The sequence below is a fragment of the Schistocerca serialis genome, chromosome 5 (assembly GCF_023864345.2).
Source record: "Schistocerca serialis cubense isolate TAMUIC-IGC-003099 chromosome 5, iqSchSeri2.2, whole genome shotgun sequence".
NCBI lineage: Eukaryota > Metazoa > Arthropoda > Insecta > Orthoptera > Acrididae > Schistocerca > Schistocerca serialis.
Window position 1 is genome coordinate 557,866,772 of NC_064642.1, and position 19,140 is coordinate 557,885,911.

Here is a 19,140-nt window from a genome sequence, read left to right on the forward strand (position 1 = left end):
CATACAGACGTTCGTCGAGATGCCGCAAACCATAAGTTTGCAGGGTAAGCAAGGAATTTGCCGACCAGGTTGCATGCGACGTCCTTCTGTCTTCGCGCCGCCCGCCGCTAGCAATTCTTAAGCGAGTCGGCCAGCCTTGCCCCCAGCCAATTTAACCTTAACGCCACTTCTCGAAACCCGCGCCACACAGCGGAAGTACCCCAGAAGCCACAACTTTCAAGCCACGTTCCCCACAACCAACTTGCCTCTCCAGGCCCCATCAAATCAACCACCACACACCTTCACCAAAGATCTTAGCTTGCGACGCACGATCGAATCGATATCGGCAATTTAATCAGTTAGCGTTGCCAGTGGAATTCCATGCCGCCAAGATTAGAGCCGCCACGACTCGGTATGGTAAACTTTTTCAGGCACCATTTACCCCATGCCTCCTGACTTGGGACTTACGGAAGCTTTAGCAGACAGGAATACATCCGTATCACGTAGAGTGAACTGGCCTATGCTATGTTACAATCTTTTGCAAATCTCAGGGTCACGCTTTCCAATGCTGGCGATTCGGTCGCGCGACTTTCCCGCGCGGCAGAGTCGCATTCTTCATATAGCAGGTTGTTACCATTACGCCTTTACAGACTGGCGATTTGACGGAGCGACCTACTTTGCACTAGGCGTTTCCCGCGACTGGTAGCTGCGATTCAGCCACATTTGGCCCTCCCGCACATGGCCATCTGATAGGGAGGGCTGGCTACTATTAACACTGTTCAAGAAAATATTTGTAATTGTGGTATCAAGAGCCACTGTGTTCACATTTAACAATTCTTACATGCTTCCTGCACTTGCACCAAGGCAATTCGGAAAATAAGCATGCATTTTCAGCTTTACTGATATATTACTCCAGCCTCCTTCCGGGGCAGGTGTCATGCACGTGATTCGTAGGTGATCCCATATTTACTGAGAAGTGTGTCGCACGATTTTGCGTATCGTCGAAATACCATATTTAAAGCGATAATGCGGCTCTGTAAATGTCAGCCATCCAGTAAGGAACTTGACTCTTGTTTTATTGCAAGCCACACGGTTACAGAAGTAATAGAAGAACATTCGCGATTTTTATACAAGAGAATTCAACCAGAGGTACGTCTCAAAGAATGGTTCTCCTGCAGAATCAAAAAAGAAATATTTTTGTTTTCATACGCTAAATTTTCGGTCACCTGTAACTGTCATTAAACCAGCAGAGTTGGAAGCAACTGTCACAGTAATGAGGCAAACGACCCTGATGTTCAGGATGGATTTGTCTCCAATTCACGTAAAAGACAAAGGACGGCAGACGAGGAGAAACTGTTTCAGTTACTTGGAGGAAACATTCAGAATTAGAAGTGCGTCAGATCTTGAAGCAGACGACTCAGCCAAGGAGATTCTATTGTCATGATTAGATGATCTCCACAGCCTTTGAAGATGGACGTCAAATTTGAAATATAGCGGAAGCAGCCTATTACCCATCGGAGGGACGTAAGCAGGCTATTACCCATCGGAGGGACGTAACCTTAAAAAAAGTGAGACTAGTGAGCGAAGAGTCAAGCCGTCGTAATCACGCGACGTAGAGTGCCCATGGACCCTCAGCCGCTGCGATCTGGGAGGCCCCATCCCTTGGTCTCGCATAGCTAAACACCTCGAGGTAATTCTCGATAGGCACCGCACGTGGAAGCCGCATGTACGTGAGGTTCAGGGGAAAGCCTACGCCCGCTTAAAGGCGCTTAACCCCTCACTCAATCCAAAAACTACACTTCCGCCGTACTGTGGCGGTATGCTATATCTAGCACTGATCCGACCAGTGCTAGACTAGAAGTCTACAGCGTGGGGGAAACAGCCATTTGCCACATTCGTCGGCTCCAAGGCGACTGGCCTTGCGCTCTCCGCGAGATTACCCTGCTAATGCCTTGCACAAGGAATCGGGCATCCCTTGATTAGGGACCATATAAAATTAGCTTCCCGACGCTTCTACGAGATGTCACGGCAGGCTGGAAATAGGCTAATTACTAGGCAGGGAAACCAGAGCCACAGACACAGGCCTGACGTGCTTCGACAGTGAGTTAAGTTATAAAACATTGAGTCACAACCTCAAGACTCAAAAAGTTTTAAAACAACGTGTCACAACCTCACGACTCAAAAACTTTTAAAAGAACTTGTCACAACCTCATGACTCATATAACTATTGAGAATTAAAACAAAGACGCAACAATGAAAAGCAGGAAGACTTCACGAAACTTAACTTGCACAAAGAAGACAGTAAGGGCTGTCTTTTAGGAAAAGAGTGGGAGGGTAGTGAGACCGCGTTGCAAAACTTGTTCCGTGCGACCTTGGTAGTGAACGCGATGCTGTTTGCAAACAGCGCGGCTCTAGCTGTATCAGGTTGCGGCAGGTGCGCGCCCGGCCGCAATAACCTAGGGTACTCCGGAAGCGCGCCCGGCGCCGCCGCGGTCGCGGCCGTGAGGCGTGGGCGTCCGCCATTCACCTGCATCCAGCGGCGCCGCGGCAGCTCCACAGCGGGGTCCCGGAGTGAATGGGCCGCCCACGCACCCTCCACAGGTTGTGCCCGTGACGTCAGCGGGCGGGAGCGGCTATTGATCCCGCCTGCCGTCGCCGACAGCTGCGCGCAGCGGTGCACCTTCCAGAGCCTTCCGGCCGCTCAGCAAGGCCACACATCTCGAAACGTCTCGCTTGTTCGCCGTGATTTGTACTGTCGCTACCCACATAAGGAGTGGCTGGAATCAGATCGCCGACAAACTTAACATCAATATGGGGGCCACGAAATGGACGAAGGGAAGGAATTCTCCTAACTTGGTAGCAAAATTACTCATCACGGGCGAAGCAAGGAGGACACACACTGAGATGTCAAAAGTCACGGGGTAGAGATATGCACATATACAGATGGCGGCAGTATCGCGTACATAAGGCATACAAGGACAGTGCATTGGGGAAACTGTCATTTGTACTCGGATGGTTTACTGGAAAAGGTTTCGCACGTGATCATGGTCGCATGACGGGAATTAACACACCTTGAACGCGGAATGAACATGGGACATTACATTTCGGAAATTCTTAGGGGATTCAATATTCCAACATCCACAGTATCAAGAGTGTGCCGAGAATACCAAATTCCAGTTATTATTGCTCACTACGGACAACGCAGTGACCGACGGTCTTCACTTAACGACCGAGACCAAGAGCGCTTACGTAGAGTTGTCAGTGCTAATAGACAAGCAACACTGCGTGAAATAACCACAGAAATCAATATGGGGCGTACGATGAACGCATCCGCTAGGACGGGGCGGTGAAATCTGGTATTATTGGGGTATGGCAGTAGACGACCGATGCGAGTGCCTTTGCTAACAGTACGACATGGCCTGCAGCGCTTTTCCTGGGCTCGTGACCATATCGGTTGGATTCTCGACGACTGGAAAATCACCGCCTGGTCGGATGAGTCCCAACTTCGCTCGATAAAAGCTTATGATAGGGTTCGAGTGGGGAGCAGACCCCACGAAGCTACTGACCCAAGTTGTCAACGAGGCACTGTGCAAGCTGGTGGTTGCTTCCATAGTGGTGTGGGCTGTTCAAAATGGTTCAAATGGCTCTGAGCACTATGGGACTTAACATCTGAGGTCATCAGTCCCCCAGAACTTAGAACTACTTAAACCTAACTAACCTAAGGACATCACACACATCAATGCCCGAGGCAGGATTCGAACCTGCGACCGTAGCAGTCAAGCGGTTCCAAACTCAAGCGCCTAGAACCGCTCGGCCATTGCGGCCGGCGTGTGGGCTGTGTTTACAAGGAATGGACAGGGTCTTATGGTCCACCTGAACCGATCATTGACTGGAAACGGCCATGCTCGCCTACATGAAAACCATTCGCAGCCTTCATTGACTTCATGTCCCCAAGCAACGATGCCCCGTGTTACTAAGCCACGATTGTTCACGATTGGTTTGAAGAACTTTCTGGACAATTCGAGTGAATGATTTGGCCACCCATGTCGCCCGACATTAATCGCATCGAACATTCAAGGGGCATAATCGAGAGGTCAGTACATGCACAAAATCGTGCACTGGCAACACTTTCGCCATTGTGGACTGTTATAGAGGCAGAATGGTTCAACATTTCTGCATTTTCAGAATGAAATTTTCACTATGCAGCGGAGTGTGAGCTGATATGAAACTTTCTGGCAAATTAAAACTGTGTGCCGGACCGAGACTCTAACTCGGGACCTTTGCTTTTCGCGGGCAAGTGCTCTACCAACTGAGCTACCCAAGCACGACTCACGGCCCCCTCATCACAGCTCTACTTCCGTCAGTACCTCGTCTCCTACTTTCCCAACTTCACAGAAGTTTGCATGGGGGATTAATCAAAAAGAAAAGACTAATATTAATGAATAAATCCAATGATTTTACTAGCTGTGTGACCGGTTACGAAGTCTCGTAACCGGTTGGCCCTGACTATTGTTAGCACGCAATCTGACTGCATAAAATTAAAATAAAGAATGACAAGGAATTTCCATTTACACAATTGATTAATTAAGTCCCCTGCAACTATAAAAGCTACGAAACAACAAAGCACGAGTGTAACTGTTCTGTGTGTGGTAGTGTGACTCAACGTACATGTATCTGGCTCGGTTCTTTCTCAATACGACAAAATATTTTAAACACCATTTACAATGAGCTAATTGAAAAACCAGAAATACTATAATTGCACATGGAAACCAGAATTACAAGTCTAATAAATGAACACGAGCCAGATGCTTTGCTGACTGTACCTGTGAGCAAGAGGGATTATTATTAAAGAAAACTGTAATACCTTTTTACCTCATCATATATTGACGAAAATATTCCATTACACCAGCATCATAAATCAAAAGCCCATCTCCTTTCTCAAATATATTCTGACAATTGCATCTTCTTCAATCTATACATTACACCAACCGAACAGTAAAACTTTTCAGTCAACACTCAGATCGTCTACTCTCTCGCCCAACAGAACAACGACTGCCCTCGACATCCTCTGAACTACTACTGCGCCAGTGGAGGCGGCGGATTAATAATCTTTGGCGCTGTGACTCAGTGTAGCCACCTTTCAAGCTCTCCTGCGAACCTTGCAGAACTAGCACTCCTGGAAGAAAGGATATCGCGCAGACATGGCTTAGCCACCGTCTGGGGGATGTTCCCAGAATGAAATTTTCACTCTGGAGCGGAGTGTGCGCTGATACGAAACTTCCTGGCAGATTAAAACTGTGTGCCGGACCGCGACTCGAACTCGGGACCTTTGCAAAGTTTAATATCTGCATTTTATTTTCCAAAGACTTGTTGAGTCTATATGACGTCGAGTTGCTGCACTACGCCATACAAAAGGAGCCCGACACAATATTAGGAGACATCCCATAACTTTTGTCACTTCAGTGTTCATTATCGCTAGCCACACGAGGAGTAGCAGAAATTAGATCGCCGATAACATCAATACTGAGAACCACTAAGTAGATGAAGGGACGGAATTTTGCTACCATGCTATCAAGAGTACCCATGACAGACGAACCAAAGGGGATATAGGAAGAGCAGATATTCGTAAATACCTCCGCGTTTACAAAGACAACTGCACAAAAATTACAAGACATACAGAAAATAGACTCTACCGGCGAACAATGCATATCTCCACGTGTTTAACTAACGTAACAGGCTCTGGAACACACTTTGAAATTCTGAGGGTCACAGGGGTAAAACACAGCGAGCAAAATGCTATCTACAACTTGTACAGAAAACAGACAGCAGTTGTACAAGTCGAGGGGCATGAAAGGGAAGCAGTGGTTGAGAAGGGAGTGAGACAGGTTTGTAGCCTATCCCCGATCGTATTCAGTGCTGAAAGAAGACTTGCACTTGGCGGCCGAAGTCCCCAGATGGTGCCTCCCGGCCAACGATGCCATACGCTCATTTCATCATTTGTACACTGAGCGGGTAGTAAAGGAAACCAAAGAAAAATTAGGTTGGTTGGTTGGTTTGGGGAAGGAGACCAGACAGCGTGGTCATCGGTCTCATCGGATTAGGAAAGGATTGGGAAGGAAGTCGGCCGTGCCCTTTCAAAGGAACCATCCCGGCATTTGCCTGGAGTGATTTAGGGAAATCACGGAAAACCTAAATCAGGATGGCCGGACGCGGGATTGAACCGTCGTCCTCCCGAATGCGAGTCCAGTGTCTAACCACTGCGCCACCCCGCTCGGTGAAAAATTAGGAGTAGGAATCAGAGTTCAGGGAGAACAAATAAAAACTTTGAGGTTCCCACTGATATTGTAATGCTTTCAGAGACAGCGAAGGACTTTGAAGAGCAGGTAAACGGAATGGACAGTGTCTTGAAAGGAGGATATAAGATGAACATCAACAAAAGAAAAACAAGGATAATGAAATTTAGTCGAATTAAATCAGGTGATGCTGAGGAAATTAAATTAGGAAACGAGACACACTTTGAGTAACTAAATAATTGATGACTGCCGAAATAGAGAAGACGTAAAATGTAGATTGGTAAGCTTTGTTAACATCGAATATAGATTTAAGTGTTAGTAAGTCTTTTCTATAACAATATGCATAGAGTGTAGCCATGTATGGAAACATGGACGATGAACAGTTTCGACACGAAGAGAATAGAAGCTTTTGAATGTGGTTCTGCAGGAGAATGCTGATGATTAGATGCATAGGTCACCTAACTAATGGGGAGTAGTGAATTGGGAGAAAAGAAATTTGTGTCACAACCTGACTAGGAGAAGGGATCAGTTGATAGCACCCATTCTGAAACATCAAGGGATCACCAGTTTAGTATTGGAGGGAAGTGAAGGGGGGGATGGGGGGTAAAAATCTTAGAGGGAGAACAAGAGATGGATACAGCAAGCAGATTGAGAAAGATGTAGTATTTATTTGGAGATGAAGAGACTTCCACAAGATACAGTACAGTCAGCACAGAATACTGTAACTGGTAGATGCGCAGATGGCAGGGCACGTGTGGGGAGAGCGGTAATGGTGGGGGTTGCAGGCAGGTGCTATAGCGGAATGGTGAGTGCTGAATGGTAAGTGCTGTTCAAAACCGAATCATACACTCATTTTTTTGTAAATATTGAGCGGGACCCCTCTACGCCCGAACTTGTATGGTGACCATTCAAAAAGACCTTTCACCTCTGCTTTGGTTAGTATCTACAACTAATTCCACCGAAAATGCAGCGATTTACTTTCGCCTCGCTCTTTATGTTCTGGCCTAATGACAAGCGCCGCCACGAACATGAAGAACGCAAGGGCAGGGAGGGCTGTGGTACGGCGTCAGCCAATAGCACACTGACTAGGACGTCACGAGGACAGGAGAGGCCTCTACATGAAGAGAATATAAGCGTCGGTCCTGCCAGCCTCGGGCGGACAATAGAACGTGGTAACTAGCAGAGGCACCAGCAGAGAGCCCTAGAAGAGCAGTGATATTAACTATAGCAGTGACTTATAAGCGACTGTGAATAACTTCCATGGACATTGTAACTAGCGAAAGACTTTGATTATTTGCATGTCGCCATTTGTTAGCGACCCAAAAATAAGTAGTGCATATTTACTTTATTGTTATAAAAACGATTAATGTGATTGGCGTGAGTTGTTGTATAACTATCCGGGAAAGCAGCATCCATTAGGCACCCTACAGGAGACGAGTTGGCTGGACGCCACAATTTGTAACTTTCAGAAAAGTGTCACGAGAGGTGAATTTTGAGTAAAACCTTAACATTTCCCTTGTTGCCATATTAAAATTTGTCTCTTTTGCCAAAACACAACGGAGCTTACAACGTTTCACCTCACTGAGATGTTTTGCAGATGCAGCTGTAAGAGAATTCTGAAACAGTGGTTTATTAAAGTTATTAAGTGCGGAAATGATGAGAAGTAAGGTCAGTATCTTATGAAAATGCAAATCCTCGGTGCAAAATAAACGTGCAATGTATTCACTTCTGTTGTTCCAAAACCCGTAGTATTTCTCGTTTCACCAGCTATTGATCGCCCTTAAAAATTACATTTCTTTCATTGAAAAAGTCTGTAGTTAGTGGAATAACACAGTAGATAATGAGGTTTTGCATGATAACCATACGGAAAAATAATCTTCTCTTTGCTTGCTATCGTTTGCCGGCCGCGGTGGTCTAGCGGTTCTGGCGCTGCAGTCCGGAACCGCGGGACCGCTACGGTCGCAGGTTCGAATCCTGCCTCGGGCATGGGTGTGTGTGATGTCCTTAGGTTAGTTAGGTTTAAATAGTTCTAAGATCTAGGGGACTTATGACCCAAGATGTTGAGTCCCATAGTGCTCAGAGCCATTTGAACCATTTTGCTATCGTTTCCAAAAATCTCATTTCGATTCCTCAAATCGTTTATGAAATGTGAGGAACACTGTGGGTCTTTCACTCTAGCACTATTGCTGGCGCGGCGCGATCGCAAATGAGTGCGCTACTTCAGATACATTTTCTCGAGATTGGTGACAAAGACCTCCACCATGTCTAAAGAAAAATTCAATATTTTAGCTACATTTCATACAAACCAACATAGTATGTAATATGCACCAAACGCAAAATCATAGTGACCCCTATTTTTCATTGCAAACTTTTTCGACTTTCGCGCAGTGTCTTACTTCCACCTAAGTATCACAATAACTATGACCATCAACAAAATTATGGGTACATTATAGTGATCCTGAAATGTAAAGCAACAAGTAAAGAACAAATGAAATACTTTTTAACGAATAGTATCCGTAAAATCGTTTGAGAAAGATTGCAGGTCGTGCGCCTCGATTCTGTCATCGCCGACGGGTCGAAAGTTGGCAGATAATGTTGGCCTCCCATTCTAAACAAACGAATGAACTCATCCAGCGATCTGGACGAAAACTGTCACTGCGCATGGCCATCTTATACTGCGCGTGCTATACCGTGGAGAGCTGCATCGAAGCAGTCTTTAGATTGAAGATCACAACAGGTGCTCAATATGGACACTGTTAGCTTCAGTACGTATCTGAAACCACTCATATGAAATGCCCAGAAAGTTGCAACACCCCTATTTGTAAATCTGTTTATTGGGTAGCGTACTTGCAGGCGTGGATTTGATGGGGCAGGTGATTTGTCTACATCGTTCTGACATGCCTGCCACACAATGCAGCTACTCCACATGTTCAAAAATGGCTCTGAGCACTATGGGACATAATATCTGAGGTCATCAGTCCCCTAGAACGTAGAACTACTTAAACCTAACCAACCTAAGAACATCACACACTTCCATGCCCGAGACAGGATTCGAACCTGTGACCGTAGCGGTCTCGCGGTTCCGGACTGAAGCGCCTAGAAGCGCTCGGTCTACTCCACATGTGTTACGAATCGAAACTTGGAGAGGTGCCCTATCCACTGATGTGTCATTTTTCTCTCTTTCTTGCAGTTTTCGCAGTCGTCTCCTGAAAGCACAGACGAACTTGTGACTGGTCCCTTATACTGCATGTCCAAAAAGTTTCTAGACTGATTTTATTCATTGTGAATAAGTGATATAAATGGAGTAACTACAGTGCCAGCTTCAACTGCCATCTGCAAACAACAGATGTGTATCTGCCAGTCAGTTGTGAGCAGATAGTGTTAACTAGTGGATGTGCAGCCACACTGTGCCAATAGCTTGTGTCATAAAGCGCACTGGAACAACACCACAAAATCAAGAGTTCCAGATAATCTCCAGAATGAATTGAGGAGGAAAAATATGTGTGCAAAGCTTGTCCTGCACTCCTTTACTCCCCCCCCCCCCCCCCAAAAAAAAAGAAACGATTAGTATGCGCCTGCCACAACTTGACTGTGAAAAAAAGCCTGGTTTGGAGGACAGGTATGTGGTGCGTACCTCTGATGAACATCTGCATCTGAATACGTATTAGAAAAAAAACATCCTTCAGTTATATTATTGTAAAATTTATACTCCACAGAAATTAAATGCCAATTGAGAAGATATTTGGTCCTGCCTAGTGAAACTAAAGATTAGATAATTGATTTTATTCCAAAACTACTTCTATTACTCCCCAGCCGGCCGCGATGGCCGTGCGGTTCTAGACACTTCAGTCCGAAACTGCGTAGCTGGTACGGTCGCAGGCTCGAATCCTGCCTCGGGCATGGATGTGTGCGATGTCCTTAGGTTAGTTAGGTTTAAGTAGTTCTAAGTTCTAGGGGACTAATGACCTCAGATGTTGAGTCCCATAGTGCTCAGAGCCATTTATTACTCCCCACAGAGATGTGTAAGTTTAATGAAAGTGAGCAAGGAATCTTGACTGCCTGAATAACAATTAGAATTCGATGTCAGATTTATTTCCAAAGACATGAATGACACGGAACATAGCTCAATGTAACACACCATATTTATGCACGAGTTCATAAAATTAGGTGTACTGGCGTACAGTTGAAGGAGGTTGAACAGAGGGTGGCAGATTGATCCTAATTCTGACTTTAAAAATGATCTGGCTGTGATTAGTACGGTTAACAGTGACAACTGTTGACTGGAAGAAACTACCACAATACCTTGAAATCAGACAGCGACTGCTGCTGCTGCTGCTGTGAGGACACGGTGCAATGAGTGAAATTCACTCTAAAGGTTCCTTGTGACACTGCTGCAAAATGCTCACTATGCGGATGTAAAAATTTCGAATGTGGAGGCCAGCGTGCCTCTGCATCGGGTTGAGCGGTGGACCTCTCTCCTCCTTTTGTTCGGATCCACCTTCTCGCCCAGACTCCACACCCCCAAGCTCAAATCGACTTATCTCCTCCACGATACAAGACAGAATCGACATCTCTGCTCCAAGGCAGCCACTTCCTCACAATTCAGCAAGTCTGCGAGACACTCCACGTGGAATACATGCCAAAAAAGCTAAAACCCGCCAGCTGAAAAGTGGTAGCACTCAACTCAGCCAATCTGAAATCAGCCCGTTTGTCGTACATCCTCTCCGCATAAGACCGAAAAAAAAAACTGTTCCTCTACCCGTAACACATCTTGAAGCATCGAACTGGCGCACACTGTTACGTTTTCTGACTTCACAGTCGGCGTTCCAATCAACACTCTGTTACTTTTGTGCACATGCGAAACGGCGCGGCTTATGTGCCTAAGTGGCTTCGAAAATACGCAACAGTTCTACTGGGGACATAGTATCAGGTGTCCGTCCTGCGGTGCCACCCCATTTCAGTTGCTCAGCGAAATGTTTTCACAGGCCTAACTGACAGCGATGTAACAAGAAGGTTCCCGGGAAACAACGTGAGGACGCTGCAGAAACAGCGGAATGTGCTTCAGTGCCTTGGATTATCGCAACTCGGGAAAGCAGTCTTCCTCTGGCCTCTGGGACAATACACTGTGGCCTGATCTGGGTTTGCACTTCCTATGGTCTGTGGACCCCCTGTGGCTTAGGCCGTGCCCCCCGCCTCGGTTTGTTATGCAAAACACTGGCCAGAGTCTCCTTTTGCTCTGTCAAAAAAAAATGGTTCAAGTGGCTCTGAGCACTATGGGACTCAACTGCTGTGGTCATAAGTCCCCTAGAACTTAGAATTACTTAAACCTAACTAACCTAAGGACATCACACGCATCCATGCCCGAGGCAGGAATTTTGCTCTATCGATACCTGCTCTCCCGACGCACCACGTTCTCTGAGCTAGCACCAATAAAACCTCCTCTGGCACAGCTGTGGCTGTCTGACAAAACAAAGTTCTCAGTACCACCAGCTCTAATAACATCATGCACCTAGCTATCATTGCTTTCAGTATTACAGCCACTGTCAACTCTCATTAATAGTTTCGTTGACCATAGTTCCTTCCTAATCTAATGAAAGTACCCTAACTATCTGTGTCCGCTCGATTGAATAAATAAAGTAGAAGAAAGGCGGGTGCGAAGTACTTGACTTCCAATTGAAATGCAAAATGGGGACAGTTCTCTTCTTGAAAAAATCATCATGCGTGATGAGACTCGGTGTCGACAACACAGACCTACCATAAAAATGACAATCTGCAGAAATTCTCATGAAGGATCGACATTTTGACGACATAACCAACTTTCAACCTGATGTGCTGCGTGAGTTAGCGGTATCACAAAGAAGGACTTTTCTGACAGTTTCACATGGTTGTATTAGCGTTCTGTGCGTTGTACTCAAGTGAGGGCACACTATGTAGAACACCTGAAGCATTAAAACCATCATAACGTTTCTCTGTTTCTTCCAATCCACTCTCGAAACTATTTGGACGGACTGATACATTAGCATGGGCAACGAGGAAATTCCTCTCTGAAAGAAGTCAACTAGTACCGAATGCAGGCTCCTAGTTTGAGGAATACATTTCTCAGAATGTACGTGTGGAGCACAGTATGGTATGGAAAAGAATAGTGCACTGTGGGAAAACTGGAAAAGATGTGCTGCTGTAGAGGGATGTTGAAAAAGTAACTGCACTGATAATATTCGAAGAGGGTCTCTGCAGAATCGTTGAGGAAAAGACTAAATGGAAACCGGTAACAAGAAGAAGCAACAGAGTGGTAGAAGATGTTGAGAGGTGGCAGGCCACTCTCTCACTTTAACAACATTGTCAGTCAAATTAATATTCATATTTTAGCTCATTATCTCGGTGTTCCCCAGTGCTGTATTTGGTGTGTTTGGTTTATGACCTTTTTGTACAAGGAAATTGTGGGCAGAATGTTCTTATAACTGCTTGTGTAGCCTGTAAAGAAGTTGTACATGAGGGACCATAGAGGAAGCGATGGAGAACAGGCAGAGAGAGATGGATTGGGGATCATAAATTCTGAACGCAGCGACCAGGCTGTGAGAGTCATTCTGGAAAGCAGCACTCAAGTGGATTGTACCTGCAGATGGACTTCTGGTCGTGGCACTCTCCTCAAAAAATGTGTGTGAAATCTTGTGGGACTTAACTGCTAAGGTCATCAGTCCCTAAGCGTACACACTACTTAGCCTAAATTATCCTAAGGATTAACACACACACCCATGCCCGAGGGCCATGACTGCAGCGCCTCAGACCGCTCGGCTAATCTCCTCCTTCCACTTGGGTTTGGACAGGAGGACGCTGGTTCGCAAAACATTTTACCTAGGCCAAGTAGCAGTCCATCGCAAAAGTGCCAGTTGGTGGAAAGTGGGTGGAGGAAACCATGTAGGAGAGACTGCTGTAAGCTGGGCCTTCAAATGGAGAGCAGCTAGTGCATGTATTTAGTGGAGGCAACACTGTAACTCCCCTGATGCCAGGAAATAGCCAGGTTCTCTTAGCGAGTGGCAAAAAACATACATATTTCATGGGCTCGATTGTCTGGGAAGCTTGGCAGCCTTCTTTAAGGAATTGGAAATGGTCGAGCTGGAATGATTCCATCCCTCTGTAAACCTGTAAATGAAAGACTGTGGTCCGCCCAAACATGGCCATGCTTATCGTGAGAACAACGCTTCCCTAGTCTAAGACAAGACAGACTTAGAGTCGCAGATTGGCCCTTGGCTCCTATCGGGATATGGGAGAGTGGAGGCTTCATCCCCCAGCGTGGGTACCCCAATGTTGTGTCTGAATTGGCAACTGGGCCAACAGAACAGTCAAGAGGTGAGATTTAATGAGTGGAAGATGTTTCTATTGGTTTGTGCAAAGGGGGGGGGGGGGTTAGTTTTCGCTAATTCGGCTCCTGTGCTGAGGCTTGGTGGTGGAAAGTGGCTGTTATTCTTTGCCTTCTTCGCCTTCTGGTGCTCCACTGGTGGAGAACTTCAGGTCTTTCCCTAGTGGGTGACACTTGTGGTCTGTATCTTATTGTGGGCAAAGTGCCAGTGGCGGTTTCCATCTGCCCCGATAGTGGAACTGTTTATTATCTTATCTCAAACACGTCGTGTGTCACGAGGGCGGTCTTATTCTCCTGAGCCGGCCATCTCACGTTTGACAATTCCAGCATGCATCGTAGTGCCCGTGAGTGAAATTGGTTTGGTCAGATCAGCGAACGGGTGCACCTCACACTGAAATCTGCCAGGATTTCAGGACGCTGACGGCGAAGTTTTCTGCGTTCTGGTAAACAGAACTCCAGACCGAGTAGTTTGCAAATTTTCGTGGACGCGTCAGAACATTACAGCTGTCGCAGAGCGCTGCTTCTCGCCCCCAGCGTGCCGTGTTTTGCTGCTGCAACCTGAATCAAGGTGAAAGGGTGGAATACTGCTGCACCAGAGTATGGGCGTTAAATGATATTCAAAGCTCCCTGTCCTCAGGTTAACCATAGTTTGTGGTATACTTGGTCGTAATTGATTCCATTTGAGCAGAGTTCGGCCTCACAGTAGATTCGTGTAAACAAAGTCAGATTGCTTTGCAAAAGCGATTAATCAGAGGAGAATTTGTATAGCTTCCACCCTAAAGCATGCTTTGCCAATCAAACACTATCCCGTTTCTGATTTGTGTTATTTTTTGTGTAAGATTTATCAGCTTATTGTAGTTATAAATGGGTTAATAAAACTTATTATTTTATAAATTTAGGTACGCCACTGTTCTCATTCATACTCCCTCAACTAGTCACTGTTTTTATTTTATTTTGGTGGTACATGGGTACACCAGCAACTTAAGGTTCAGTCTTATTAAATTAATTAATTTGATTGTTAATTTGAGTTTTGAAAGTGACTGCAGGCATACGCAACAAAAGTGCCATGAATAAATTCATTAATTTCAGATACAAAAATTGCTCACGATTTTAAGGTTATTGAGAAGATAATACTTTTCTTTACGTAAAGATAATAATATTTATCATCACTCTGACATATACTGACTATTAAAGCAAGCGAGGCTTGCAGTGTGTGTAGATATCAGGAAATAACTTCCATTCTACTAGACGAAGCTGTAGAGGGTAAAAATTTTGGTAAAAAACAGAGATTGGAATATATCCAACGAATAACTAAGGACCTTGGAGGAACTCCGTTGTTGCAACTCTACATGCTAGTCTATCCTGTGTAAGATTCTCTATTTCTGCATAACTACTGCAGTCTATATCCATTTGAACCTGCTTACTGTAGTCTAGCTTCAGTCTTACATCACAGTGTTTACCTCACAAACTTCCTCCCACTATAAAGTTGACGGTTCTTGATGCCTAGGTTGTGTCTTTTCAATTGACCCCTTCATTTACTCAAGTTCTGCAATGTTTATTCCTGAATTTGATCCAGTACCTCTTCATTAGTTAGTATATTTAACCATCATATGTTTGGCATTAACATACATCAATTTCAAAAGCTATTCTTCTTGTCTGTACTGCTCATCCTCAATTTTTATCCTACCATACAGTGTTGCACTCCAGACAAATATCTTCTGACAAGGCTTTTTAAAATTTAAATTTATATTGGACGAAAACAAATTTCTCTTTGCTTGCTATTGCCACTTTGCATTTTATATCCTCTCTACTTCGCCCATCGTCATTTGTTTTGTTACCCAGATATCATAACTGGTCTACTACTTTTACTGTCTTATTTCATAGTCTAATTCCATCAGTATCACAATGATTTAATTCGACTACATTCCATTAGCTTGTTTCACTTTTGTTGGTGTTCACCATACAACCACTTCCCAAGACACTATACATTCCGCTCTCAGTCAATGTCCACAGTTCTTTGTCGTCTCTCTTGAAACTGCAGTATCATCATCAGATTCCAAAATTTTTATTTCTTCTCCCGGAATTTTAATTCCATTTCGAGTTTTCGCCTTTGTTTCTCATATAACCTTCCCAGTGTATAGATTGAGTAACATGGGAGCTAGGGAGCCCCGTCTCAGTCCCGTTAAGCTACTGCTTCCCTTTCAACTTCTTCGATTGTTATAACTGCTGTCTGCCCTCTACACAAGTTGGTAGATTCCTAGATTGGTAGGTCTTGGTAATATTCACAACTGTCAACACCTTCCTTCTTTGGGATTAGAATTATTAAGCTCTTCTTCAAGTCTAGGGGTGTTTTGCCTGTCTCACATATTTTGCATATCAAGACGAGGTGAAGTACGTAAGCCACTCCTCGTGGGAAGGTGAATGGTTCGAGGGGACGGAGTGGGATGTACTCTAGGATTAAAATCACATATTTGTACATTTTTCCCGTGATATCTCTACAACAGATCGGTGACACGACTCCTGAACACGAAGGCAGGTCAGTAACGAAAGACAGGCTTTGTTTCTGCTTCATAGGATGACATATCTTAACCACACTGTCGTTTTTGTGTGTTACTTGTGTTGATCCAGTGTATAGCTCTATACTTATGATTTCAGAGCATTTTCTCACGAGTGTGTTGTTTTAAATACGCACCAAGGAAGAAGAAATGAGGGGAGTTGATACACAGCTTGCGATGCGTGGTTGCAACGACAAGGCTACGTCTTCAAACATTACGGGACCCCTCAATGACGGAATTAACGTAACACACGCACATGATAAAGGTGAAACCGAATAATAATTATTTCAAAATATAGTAACTCAATAAATGAAGGCCAGCTTAAAGATCGCCATAGGCACCCAAAAGGTGAGATCACGGCATTAACAACAAACTTAAGCCTGGGGAAGGAGCAGTTCGTTTGGTAATTTTAACAGCACTACACGCCAGAAATCGTTATTAATTCTTGTCAAAGTTTACAATCTTAAATGGCGACATAAGCGATGGCCAGCTAACAAGGCAACGCAAGAAAATAGTTCACTCAAGGTTTTAAAGCGTCTATTAACTGCAGGTTGATTATAACTAAAGTTAAACTTTCAAACCGCTGTAGAAATAACACTACTGGTCAGAATGACGTCAAATTGCAACGGAATATTATCGGAGAAGGGGAAAAACGTATGACAGAAGAAAAATAAAGTGTTAAAAAATGTAGCAATAGATGGCGCTGTAAACATCATAATTTAATAGTGGTTGAGTATAAATGACAAATGAATCATACAACAACGCCTAAGGTGTGCGTCTGACGTTAAACAAACTGTACTACTCAGTGTGCATGGGTGTACAGGTGTGATACTGTTAGTTACGTAAGCACATCCACCACGGCAAGCTCGTATCACATTTGTTGTTGTTCTGGTCTTCAGTCCTGAGACTGGTTTGATGCAGCTCTCCATGCTACCCTATCCTGTGCAAGCTTCTTCATCTCCCAGTACCTACTGCAACCTACATCCTTCTGAATCTGCTTAGTGTATTCATCTCTTGGTCTCCCTCTACGATTTTTACCCTCCACGCTGCCCTTCAATACTAAATTGGTGATACCTTGATGCCTCAGAACATGTCCTACCAACCGATCCCTTCTTCTGGTCAAGTTGTGCCACAAATTTCTCTTCTCCCCAATCCTATTCAATACTTCCTCATTAGTTATGTGATCTACCCATCTAATCTTCAGCATTCTTCTGTAGCACCACATTTCGAAAGCTTCTATTCTCTTCTTGTCCAAACTATTTATCGTCCATGTTTCACTTCCATACATGGCTACACTCCATACGAATACTTTCAGAAATGACTTCCTGACACTTAAATCAATACTGGATGTTAACAAATTTCTCTTCTTCAGAAACGCTTTCCTTGCCATTGCCAGCCTACATTTTATATCCTCTCTACTTCGACCATCATCAGTTATTTTGCTCCCCAAATAGCAAAACTCCTTTACTACTTTAAGTGCCTCATTTCCTTATCTAATTCCCTCAGCATCACCCGACTTAATTCGACTATTTATAATTCCATTATCCTTGTTTTGCTTTTGTTGATGTTCATCTTATGTCCTCCTTTCCATACACTGTCCATTCCATTCAACTGCTCTTCCAAGTCCTTTGCTGTCTCTGACAGAATTACAATGTCATCGGCGAACCTCAAAGTTTTTATTTCTTCTCCATGAATTTTAATACCTACTCCGAATTTTTCTTTTGTTTCCTTTACTGCTTGCTCAATATACAGATTGAACAACTCGTATCACATAGGATGGGAAAAATCGGTTTTTAATTGTCCTGAGGCCAAAATCAAATCGGATTATTAAGTTCCATATGACTGGCGCAAAACATGTTCAATGTTTTCTGCAACAAGTTGAAATCGAGAAACAGCATGTTCCACAACTAATCGAAATGTTTCCAGGGTGTCGTTCCGAGTTTGCAATCGGAACACTGAACACAACATCTTTCAGATACCCCCACAGCCAGAAGTCACACGGATTAACATCAGGTGATCGGGACGGGGAGGCTGTAGGGAAATGGCGGCTGTAAATTCTAGCGTTTCCGAAATGGCACTTCAGCAGCTGCGTGACTGGATTTGCAATGTGCAGAGGTGCGCCATCTTGCATAAAAATGATTCTATCCACACATCCACGCTATGGGAGAGCTAGAAAGACGTGGTTGCGCAAAAGACACTCATAGCGCTTACCAGTGACGGTACAGGTAACAGGACCGGAAGCACCTGTCTCTTCAAAAAAATATGGTCCTATGATAAATGATGCCGTAAACCCGCACCACACAGTGACCTTTTCATGAAGAAGGGGTGCTGGTTGATTTGCGCTTCGATTTTCCGTCGCCCATATTCGACAATTCTGCGTAATGACATTTCCCATCAGATGGAAGTGGGTTTCGTCTGTCCACAAAATCTTCCACGGCCAATCATTGTCCACTTCCATGCGAGGCAGAAATTCTAAAACAAAGGTCTCTTGCTGGCAGGTCAACAGGAAGCAACTTGTGCACATGGGTAATTTTGAAAGGGTGGCAAAGAAGGATGTTTCGTAAGATTTTACACACCGTGCTGATAGGAATGTCCAATGTTCGGGCAATTCTCCGTGCACTACACGTTTGCACACCACCACTCGTCTCCTCCTGCATTGCTGTGACCGCTGCTCCCACGGACGTCGAATCAATTTGTTTCCTCCCTCCACCAAAGAATCCGTCTTTTGGCATTTCCGAATCATTTTCTCCAGACCAAAGGCAGTCATCGGATCAACGCCTTTTTTCAAACTCTTCAGTGTCCGGAACTTCTGCAGAGTGACGTTGCACAGTCATCGTTCTTGTAATACAGCTTTACAAGTAGAGCGCGACCCTGCATTGAGACAGTCATCGCGAACTTCGCAGACGCGAGACGAGGATTGTAACTTAAATAGTGGCAACTATTTATTCACAACCGA

General features: G+C 44.7%; 1 protein-coding gene across 1 annotated transcript in view; it reads right to left on the bottom strand.

The window, feature by feature from the left end:
- The window catches only part of LOC126482076 (uncharacterized), a 100,141-nt gene that overhangs the window by 43,552 nt on the left and 37,449 nt on the right, over positions 1–19,140 (bottom strand). Inside the window, exon 2 of the mRNA XM_050106052.1 lies at positions 2,351–2,641. Coding sequence (XP_049962009.1) covers positions 2,351–2,641 — 291 coding nt within the window. The remainder of the gene's footprint in view (positions 1–2,350; positions 2,642–19,140) is intronic.